Genomic DNA, 11092 nt, shown 5'->3' on the forward strand with positions numbered 1-11092 from the left:
CAAAAATCTTAACTCTTTTTGGTGGACATGATACGGCAACACCAAAAGTCTATGAGTGTCGTCAACCAAGGCACCAGCGAGACTCAGTAGGGAGAAAGCTATCAGACAGAGGGGTTGTTGCTATGTTTCTCACTACCCGCCCTTTACCCTGCTAAACAGAACATAATTTAGTTACTGCATCCTGCTTTTCACCTACTGCCAACCACGGGATGGGTATCTAAGAGGAATAAGCAGAGGAAGGACACTTGGAATATGAGTATGGAAGCTCAAAGAATGAAAAGAGCGTGTTGAACCTGACACCTCAAATGCTTCAGTACACATCCTTGCATCACCCACCACCACCAACCACCCTCACCACCACCACACCACAGCCCACCACATCTCACACAGAACAAAGACAAGGAAATGAAGAAGAAAAGGCCTCATTACTCACAATTTGAGAAGCTCTTCTACAAAATATTAAGAAAGAAAATGAAGATGTGGCAAATGGCAATGAGCTTATCATGCTGACGAAAGAGGCTGAAAAATCTTCTTTCCTCTCATTATTCATGCCCAGATCCTGCCTTTGACTACAGTTTGGAGCCTGATGTATACGAGAACCCCATAATTATGCACTGCAAAACATGCAACTTCAAGAACACATCACAACCAGAAAAAGTGAGAGCTAGACGTTGGAAGAAAAGTCTCTTTAGGACCAACATATTGACAGGAGGGGACTAGGAGCCTCATATACATCTAATTGTATTATGAGATTGTAGATAATAAAAAAGAACATATAGTAAACCTGAATAAACTTCCTAGTGTGTTATAACGGGATCGAGATCGATCAATAAACTTTATCGGCCCGTATCTCAAAACATAAGTTATTCCCCTTTTAAAATTTATTTTGAAGCCAATTTTAGCTTAATTTCAATGAAACAAAAACTAAAAAGGAGAAGAATACTTCTTCTATCAATTCACATTGCTTTTTTTTTTCATATATCTGACCTGGAATTTTGTATTAATATTTTTTGGAAAAAAAAGTTTAATAAATTCAGATTTTGAAAAAAATTCATAAAACAAAAATGAAAGATGAAATAAAAAATCTAATGAAGTGGAAACTTTTCATATTATGATGTGTCTTTGCCACAGGAAAATGAAGGTTATGGAGCAAATAATAACGCCAGAATAACACTCGTAAGTTTTAGTTGCAATTGTAATTGCATGGCGGGGTTGGGGACTACAATGGGGATGCATGTCTAATATTGATGTACATGTTTCCAATACTTCACAATATAAAAATCAGAGTGTTTCATGCATATTTACAGGAATTATGACAACACCGTTCTAAACCGGACGCTCCCCTTAATTGTTGTATGCTAGTGGTTGTGAAGGTCGTGGTCATGTCCTGGGGCTTATGGTTGTTGGTTGTATAGGTAAAGTCTGTGTTTTCTTGAGTTCCACTGAGTACTTGGTGTTCTTGACTGTTGCCTTTCGTACTGTTGCTCACTTTTTTATTTATTTTTTTTCCTGGTCAGTGAGTGGTGTGTTGGGAGGTCTTGTCTACCATGTACTACACAGTGCAGAGGAGCTTGCCAGGTGAGCATTACCACTGCCTTATGTGGCCAGTTTATATGTTACAACAGGGACACATTGTTTGATTGTGTTGATTAGGCTTGCCAGTCACCACAAAATATATATATTGCTGCTAATGATGCACTTTCTAGCTATTTTTTTTTCGCTTAGTAAATTCATCCTGGAAAAATTTTCAACTAAGAGCTGGTGCACCAGCAGAGCGTGGCTTCTCGCTTCCTTTCGTTATCTGATTAGGGGCAGGATTCCCACCAGATAAGAATACCATTATTAAGGACAATAACCTAACCTAACATTACTTAGGTGACCTTACCGAACTGAACTTGAAAAGTTACTGTCAGTAATACTAGTAATTTGTGTTGGGTATATAAGAGGTTTAATTTTCTCAGGCCGAGTTGTATATGATGAGAAGGGTAAGAAAAGCCACGTCGAGACTATTGATGGTAAAATAATGACGTCTTATTTGTGATTGAGTAACATAGCATGGACAACATGAGTATTATCAGCAGTAAGGTCTTCTCCTGCCAGCCTGCCGCGGCACTGCCTAGCCTCAGTGGCCTGCAGGGGGGCGAGGAGACTGACCTTTCATGTCGTGTCGGAAGTGGCAGTAGGGGCGATTACAAGCTCCCTTCAGCTGCCCCGGACACGCAATGCCTCGGAAGTAGCCGCTGCTGGGTAACATTGTGCCTCCCTTCCGCCGCCACCACTAGTTCACGGTGAGAGGAGGGCAACACGAGCGATGAGCTGCAATAACACGGCTTCCTCCCTCTCACGCAATGTTTTGGTTAACACTGCCTCGCGCATTCAAGTTTATCGTTATTTGTAAGACGTCGTCTCTTGTTCTATTTTCACTTAGTTTTGCTTATAAAATACCAAATAAATATATGAAAATCAATAAAAGAATAAAGTATATCACGTAAGAAATCCAAAATACCAATTGAAACCAACAAGACCCTTGCTCTGTTCTACGACTGTGGCGTGGTTTTTCAGATGACAATATGCATTTTACATATTTCAAATATAATTTTACATTAATTATTGTGGAAATAACTGATTGAACTTCAATATTCAATTAAATATAGCAACAAACATATTGGCATTCGAGTTTACCATAATTTTAATACAAGCTGTTTGTTTCGAGGAAGGAATGTAAACAAAGTGACTTAAAGCAGAGTTTTCTTGCCTGCTGGGTCTTCTTACCTTGTGGGCTCTCCACTCCCCAACAACCATTGATAGAGTTTATTTCAGAGTTGTTTATATATTCTTTGGATCTGAGAAAGGAACATTATATAAGGAAGTCTTGATACTTCCCTGTTAGCCGCTCGACTCTACTAACAGTGATAACCATTAACCAAACATCCCAACGTGTAGCCGATGTCTGGTCCTGGGATGATGTAAGTGGCAGCGTGTGTATTTACCTAGTTGTAACATAACATAAATAATAGGATAACAAAGGGCCACCAGGTCCCAAGTAGGTCATCCTGTATCAGCCACACAGTGACCTCGTCATCAGTACTTAAAGATACACTTACAAGTACTACACAATACATTATATACTAATTCTAAATATTTGGCCCATTAACAGGGTTAAGTCCTGCAGCGAATTCCTCTACAATCTGTGATCCCCATACATGGGGATCATGTCTTGTTTAACTATAGTAAATTTCCTATAAAAACTATCATGCAGCGCTATACATAATTATAAATTTAAGTGCTTATCTAATCTGTTTTTAAACATAGTCAAACTAGTGCTATTTACAACCCTCTCTGGCAATGCATTCCAGAAGTCTACCACCCTATGACTAAAGAAATATTTTCTTATATCTAACCTGCAGCCTTGCTTTCTAATCTTCCTGCCATGATTTCTAGTCCTACTTCCCTCCTCTAAGGTAAAGAAAGATCTCACATCTATGTAGTTTGTATCTGAGAACATTTTAAATAACTCTATCATATCCCCTCTTATACATCTCCTCTCAAATGAAAACATGTTTAATTCCTTTAATCTATCTCTATACTCCAGGCGCTTTAATGCTGGTATCATCCTAGTTGCTCTTCTCTGAACTGCTTCTAACATGTTGATATCCTGCCTATAATGGGGTGACCAGGCCTGTATGCAATACTCTAAATGGGGCCTAACATAGGAATTATATAAGCTACGCACCACTTCCTTACTTTTATAACTAACATTTCTATTTATAAAACCCAGGATCCTATTTGCCCTATTTCTTGCTTCTAAACATTGCTTTGAAAATTTCATAGTCCTGTCTATCACTACTCCTAAATCCTTTCCTTCCTCTACTGCCTCTAGCCAACATCCCTCCATCTCATAGCTAAAGTTTGTGTTGTCTTTACCTAAATGCATAACCTGACACTTTTTAGAATTAAACTCCATCTGCCACCTGTCTGCCCATGCTATCAGCCTGTCCAGGTCTCGTTGTATTCTGTAATTGTCCTTTTCACCCTGTACTGCACATGCTATCTTAGTATCATCTGCAAACTTTGATACTTTGCTACTAATTCCTATATCTAAATCGTTAATGTACACCAAGAAAAGAAGAGGTCCTAGCACTGATCCTTGGGGTACCCCACTAACCACTTCCTTCCACTCAGACATTGCCCCATTTAATACTACTCTCTGTTTCCTATCAGAAAGCCATTCACTAATCCAATCAACTAACCTACCCCCTATCCCATGTAGTCTCAATTTGTACACTAGCCTCCTATGCGGTACCTTATCAAACGCCTTGCTAAAATCTAGATATATAACATCTATGCTATTTCCATCATCTAACTCCTTGGTAATATATTCTAAGATATCGAGCAAATTTGTAAGACAGGACCTCCTTGATCTAAAGCTATGTTGAGTATATATCTCTAATTAATCTATTCTCATTTAAATGCTCCCAAATACTACCCTTAATGATTTTCTCTAGTATCTTACATACTATACTAGTTAAACTGATCGGTCTATAATTATTCGCATCATCCTTCCTTCCTTTTTTAAATATTGGTGTAACATTAGCTAACTTCCAGTCCTGAGGTATCTCAGCAAACCTAAGTGATCTTTCAAAGATTAACTTAAGTGCTTCAGAAATACTGTCTACACCCTCCCTAAGTATTGTACAGGTGCTTTGTTGTGCTAAAGCTCCCCCTGGACCACCTTAAAGACATTAACCTAACGTAATTTAAATGGAGAGTGTGTGTGTGTGTGTATGGCGAGGGTGTTGATATACCTAGACGCAAGATTCTTCTCGAATGTGGATATAGATACGATTTAGAAATGTACATTCATTGTACAAGTGCAGATATGGCACATCTCAAAGGGTGCGTGCACAGTGATCGCTCGTTTTCTCTTAAGGACAATGGCGGACATCCTGGTAAGACTATTAGGCAACACTAGACGGCTGCTTAAGGCCCTGAGTTTCTGGGGGCCCCATGAAATTCTTCATACATTTATGGTTAATAGAGGTTTTGTTATTTGCACACATTATGTTTTTTATTACAATCCATTTGCTATAATGCCAGCATAATGATTGTCCTGTTAAGTGTGTCTCAGGGCCCCCTATGGATGTATAAAGAAAACGGGATGCCCCCTTCAGTCCTCTCTATATTGGATTAGTCCATTTCCACTTGTGCAGAAAAAAAGGATTCAGAAAGACAGGTCCATCCCTAGAATAAAAGGTGTTGCCCCCCCCCCCATCCCTACCTTTGCCTAGGTTCTCCTTTAATTATGCTAAATTAACCAAAACAGGGAGGACTTGCTCCCTCTGGATTCAATTCATAAGGACACTAACCATTGGCTCAGTTAAGGGGGAAACAGAGGGAACGGTCTGACACAGCAGCATTTATTTTGGGTGACACTTTTGGTTATTACAGTTGTCAGTTTTACGTTATTAGGTCTGTTTGTACTTTTCTTAATTAGGCCCAGGCCTATATTCTTAGTACGCACAGGCCTAGATGTGACTTTATTCAATAAAAAGCAGCTAACCTAACCCTGCCCTGGGGGCAAAAATACCAGCTATGCCACTGATAGTAATGTAACTTTGTTGTGGTAAAACTCCCCCTGGACAACCTTAAAGACACTAACCTAGCCTTATCTAAGTGGAGACTTTCTCCACACTGGGCCCTCCTTTTGGACATTAACTTAATTTAACTGGTGAGGATGGCCACATCTAGACAGTAAGTTGTACCTGACCTATCCAAACCATATACTTTAATATAAAGTAGGAGGTCCAGGGTGTGGTTAGTGGCATGGAGTGTTCAGCATTCAGCTGGTGTCAGCAGAGCACATTGCTGTTCTGAGACATGCACACTTAAGTTGTTTTGCTGATGGATCTCGTGGTATTTGAATTTGTGTTAACTGTGCTCTGCTGGTGCTGTGACTGGCTGCCCTTGTAGTCAGCCAGTGGACTGTTTTGGCCACCTCAAGCACATGTTGTGATTGGCTAAATTACAACTGGTGTGTTACCCAAAAGTAAATGAGTGGATGACGTTAGAATGTGCCATTAAAGGAATGGCTCTCGTTGGCTCAATGAAAAATTCAAAAGAGCTTGTGTCATTTCATACCAGAGAGCAACATCATTCCATAAAGAGAGCCTCATCAACATAGACTTATAACATGTGATGTAGCACAAGACACATCAAGTCACTGTAACTGAACCATGCATCACCACATGACAAAACTCTACACACGTATTGCTCAGTGAATGTTCATGAGTCATCACCATAGGTGCATAATTTAACTGGTCCAGGAACCACTATTAGAAAAATCATCCCATTGGAGTGCTGGGACTCTAGTTAACTTCATATCTCTCTTTTCAGTTCAAATTCACCTGGTTAAGGAGCACTGTAGTGAAGGACATGGAAGGCACAGAGGGGAATGTCTGTGCCAAGAAGATTTCTAAATATGGGACAGGGAGAGATAGTAATGAAGATGGAAAAAAGCTGGACTCAGAGGCAGCCACCACCACTTTCCAGGACTCGGGGTTAAGCTCTGGCAGGGATGCAGTACACGTGGGTCCTCCTCATACACCCAAGAAAGTCATTGCTAAGTCGCTCAGCAGCCAAGGAAAGACACTCCCACCTTGCATGACATCAACACCTAAAAAGAAACTTTTAGATCTTGAAGGAGAAAGTAATTATGAAATCATATCAAGTCAAGTGATTCTTGAAGATCCACTTCTGTCTTCCATAGATGAGCCAGGAAACTCAACTGACTACCAAGCAGAAAGTCTCACATCAGATGAGGATGATAATGCCAGCTCCAGGCTTCACAAGACCAAGGTTAGAGCTGGAAGTGACGCCTCCCAGGGAAAAACTCCTCTGTACAAACTAGTGAATGATCTGTCAAACACAAGAATATCAACAAGTCAGTCATTTTCTGAAACCATACAGCAACATGTTGTGGAAGCAAATGCAGCATCTGTTAAGAAGAATCTTTTTGACATTCCAGTCAGTCCAAAACTCAAGAATAGAGTTCGTGAAAGACTTTACACTTTGGTTAACTCCATTGAAGGATATGAAAATAGAGTTTATGTGAGAGATGAAGAATCATCAAGTCAGATTCACAATATGGAATCATTCTCTAAAGTAAACATCAAAATCCAATGAGTACAAAAAATGGTGCAAACACATTTTCCAAGCTGCCGGGCTACAGCTCTCTAGATGTGTCCAATAATCAACAACATTGTCTCCAAGATCTTAGCAACGCCTCAGCTCTTGGCAGCGGCCTCATGGAGAGATACGGGTGTGCTCTGTCAGGCGTTGTTACCTCTCAAATAAAATCTCTTCAGCATCATCAAGACCAGCTTAATCAAGAAAAATTAAACCTGGCAATGCAGAAAAAGGAGCAAGAAACTAGCACCAGAATTTCTTTATATCATGAAAAATTGCAGCTGATGATTCAGGTGATTGCTGTGCATTGTTTAGTGCCTTGTCAATGGTGTCAAGATACTACAGTATTTTTCATTAATTGGCTCTTTTAGTTTTAATTATGACTTGTTGGCATATTACATGTTCCCTCTTGGAAAGAATGTGCATTGTTTTCTAAAAGAAAAATCCCAAATACTTGGTGAATGAATTTTAGTATTACATGTACTGGTAGTTTTTTTTAAGCCTGGCTGTACATATTATTGTCATATTGATGGTGACACAGGAGAGCCATAACTACTGCTCACATGTCTGTTGTGTTTTTCCTAGATGGTGGAAGAATTGGAGCTCAGATCTGTGAAGCATCAGGCAGCAACAAGGGAACAGGCCAACCACCACAACCAGAGGATGAAGGAGCAAGAGGAGCAGCATCAAGAGGAGCTGGCTGCCCTCAGAGCTGAGTGCCACAGAAAGGTGCAATAATCTCTCTCTCTCTCTCTCTCTCTCTCTCTCTCTCTCTCTCTCTCTCTCTCTCTCTCTCTCTCTCTCTCTCTCTCTCTCTCTCTCTCTCTCTCTCTCTCTCTCTCTCTCTCTGTCTCTCTCTAATAAGGAGCTATGGCTGAGGAAAACTGTTGTGCCAGTCTTTAAAGAGAACAGTTAAAATAATATTCAAAATTATAATAAGTGTCTTGAAACTTCCTCCTTGAAAAAATTAGTCATAGGCCATAGAAAATGCAGAAACAGACAAGAATTCCAAAGCTGTTCAGTAAAAGGGATGAAAGACTTGAAACAACAGTTAACTCTTGCATTAGAAGTGGACTGAACAGCAGTGAGAGAAGGTACAAGTCCTGCCACAGCAAGCACATGCAAGGAGGAGGGGATGCAAATAGTTAGAAAAATTAGAACAGTTAACATTGAAATTAGTGATAGAGTGTACCAGGAGTTGCAACACTGCAGCGAAGAGAGAACAAAAGAGAGACTGAAGACAGTTTGAGACAATTAATAAGATCTGAGCAGTAGATAAAGTTCTTGTAGACTTAACAGTAAAGGTGAACAAAGCTGGCAGAGATGACAAAACACTAAACTTGGTAGAAACTGTCTTGTGTTTGTGAGGACATCACAGCTGGGTCTCTCTTGAAGTGATTACCACTTCTCTAATATCAGAGAGTATTGTATAAGAGATATCCAAAGGAAGGAATAGTGTATATATTGTAATAAAATACTATTATGATATAAGATGTGTATATACAGTATGATAGTATAGTAATTATTTTATTTTTAACAAGACAGATTGAAGAGGCAAAGGCACAGACACAGTCATCAGACAAGGCATGTGAACAAATACTGTCAGAGATGATCTCTGCCACACAAGTCAAAGCTGCAGCACTTGAGAAGGAACACAAAGCTCAGATATCTGATCTAAATTCATCCATCACCAGACTAAGAGTATGTTGTAGTTAGTTTGTTTTTATTACACATTCCATTCACATTAGTAGCTGAAATATAACTTAAGTGATCACCATATGTTTTTTTTAATAAATCTGTAGTGTAAATGCCAAATGTCATATTACGTACAAATTAGAGATTTTTTCTCACTAATTTTGAGGCTGAGAAGAGAGTCCTTGAGGCGTCACTGGAAACTCTCACCTCAGACACTGACAGGACACATCTGGTGACAGGCTCATCCTTGCCTCAGGGAATAAGGGAAGCTGGTCAGGGAGAGCACAGGTACTTCACTTGCCTTCTGCACCACCTGTCTATTAAAAATGCATCATTAATACTTTATTCTTTATGGTGTCATACAAAGATTTACAACTGTGAACATTTTAGTTACTTAATTTTTTGCCATCACCATTCAAGTAAACAGACAGACAACATGATGGGGGACAGTGGCCTGTACAAAGACCTGCTCAAGGGAGACCTGTTGAAGACAAAATCCCAGGAGGAAGTTCTGTTCTGGAAAAAAGAATCTGAACAACTTCAGAAGAAATTACATGAAGCAGAGGTTACACAAGGAACACTCATCAGTGATATGTTCCAGGTATATACTACATAATTTGGTCAAAGAAATGTATAGATGATAGGTATATTTGTCATTCATCATCATTGTGATTTTGAAAGATTCCATATAAAGTATACTGGCTTTCTCCTACATCATTTGTTCTCCAACTGCTCTAACCAAAGTTCACATGGCAGAACCTTCACTCCAAATCCATGGCTGATCATGAGGTGGCAGGGATGCAGACTGCTAGTGAGAGTGAGGAGCTGAGGGGCACTGTGGCTGTCCTATGGGAAAATCTATCTCAGACTCTGAAGGAAGTGAGTGCAAGAAACTGTTGCATATACTTTTGTGAGTTTTCAGGAGTTCAGAAACTAAGTATGATGTATGGCTTATCCATAATGAAGTGATCTGTTGTTTCAGAATGTTGCTCTCAAACAAAAGCTAAATGATTGTCATGAAAGGGAAACACACTTTATGAAGAAGTTATCCCTGAAAGAAGATGAAGTTACTTCTCTCAGAGCAGAGTTAAAATTCTCCAAGATGCAAGTCCTTCAGGGGAAGGAAAATCTTGAACTTCAGCTTGAGGAATGTGCAGAACACCATAAACAAACTGTACGCTGTTTTAAAATAAGTATTTAAAAATTTCATGTATTTGCTCATAGTGTTTAATTTCTAGTAGGTGATGAGCAACTCCACCAACACAAGATAGTGTAAATCAATAGGTGCATAATTTTTCCTGCAAATTACATATTTATTAGCATGTTTCAAGTTTACATATCCAACATTATGCAAATGTGCAAATAAAAAAAAATTTGCCTTTTAATTTTCTTTAAGTTTTACAGAAAAGTTTGGCATTGGATAACATGCCTTTAGTGATGTCTGAACTTTATCTTGGGAGTACGTGTTGTATCTAAACCCCCAGATGGTTAGTTACCAGCATGAAATGGAGAGGGAGAAGTCTGCAGCAGTGACAACAGCCTTGGCACACCACCAGGAGAAGACCCGTCACCTCGTGGCAGACCTCGGGACTCACTATGAGCTGCTCATCAGAAGGACTCATGCTCACTCCAAGGCTCAAATTAATGAGTACAAGAAGGTAAAACTTTTCATGATGTAGGCAGGATGAATCTTCACCTTAACCTTTCCTGCTAGATTAATTAATTAATTACATATTAATAGAACAGTCCAAAGCTTCTGCACTATACCAGTATTTTTTTATATTTTCAGGCTGTGCGATGTCTAAAGGAAAGAATTAAGATGATGGAGAAAGGGTAGGACAGTTATCCTTCATCCAGTGGATAGCTAAAGTGAGTGAGTCACTGAAGTGATGAGTAAAATAAGTTTAGTGATGTGACATTCTGATATTTGAATAAAAACATGTGCTCAACATTCTATGTAAATTATAATGAATTTAAAATTATGCTGAGTAACAAATATAATCCTAATTGAACATTCCAATGAAATAGTTTTTAATTATGTGATATTACTGTGATATTTTTGTTGAGGTTTATTTTTATACATTACAAATAAAACTACTAATTATAATTGAGTTGACTGGAATTTTCCATAAAGAGAGGTTAATAGAGACAAGAGGTCATAGCACACCGGGTCTTACTGTAGAAACAGAATTACATAACACTTGAGTTGCCA

The 11092-nt window shown here is 39.1% G+C and overlaps 2 protein-coding genes across 2 annotated transcripts in view; one reads left to right on the forward strand and one right to left on the reverse strand.

The window, feature by feature from the left end:
* LOC123513470 (NK-tumor recognition protein-like) overlaps positions 1–2372 on the reverse strand; it is a 20904-nt gene extending 18532 nt beyond the window's left edge. The window contains exon 1 of the mRNA XM_045270632.1: positions 2155–2372. Coding sequence (XP_045126567.1) covers positions 2155–2254 — 100 coding nt within the window. The 5' untranslated portion in view covers positions 2255–2372. The remainder of the gene's footprint in view (positions 1–2154) is intronic.
* A 335-nt stretch (positions 2373–2707) lies between these two features.
* On the forward strand, positions 2708–10987 carry LOC123513484 (myosin-3-like). Its single transcript, XM_045270671.1, is given in 11 exon segments — positions 2708–2966; positions 6394–7181; positions 7184–7478; positions 7771–7914; positions 8731–8886; positions 9047–9168; positions 9301–9481; positions 9625–9759; positions 9863–10054; positions 10365–10538; positions 10670–10987. Coding segments are annotated over 10 exon segments (2196 nt in total). The 5' UTR covers positions 2708–2966; positions 6394–6432; the 3' UTR covers positions 10718–10987.
* The last annotated feature ends 105 nt before the right edge of the window (positions 10988–11092 follow it).

The sequence above is a fragment of the Portunus trituberculatus genome, chromosome 36 (assembly GCF_017591435.1).
Source record: "Portunus trituberculatus isolate SZX2019 chromosome 36, ASM1759143v1, whole genome shotgun sequence".
In the NCBI taxonomy this organism is placed as follows: domain Eukaryota; kingdom Metazoa; phylum Arthropoda; class Malacostraca; order Decapoda; family Portunidae; genus Portunus; species Portunus trituberculatus.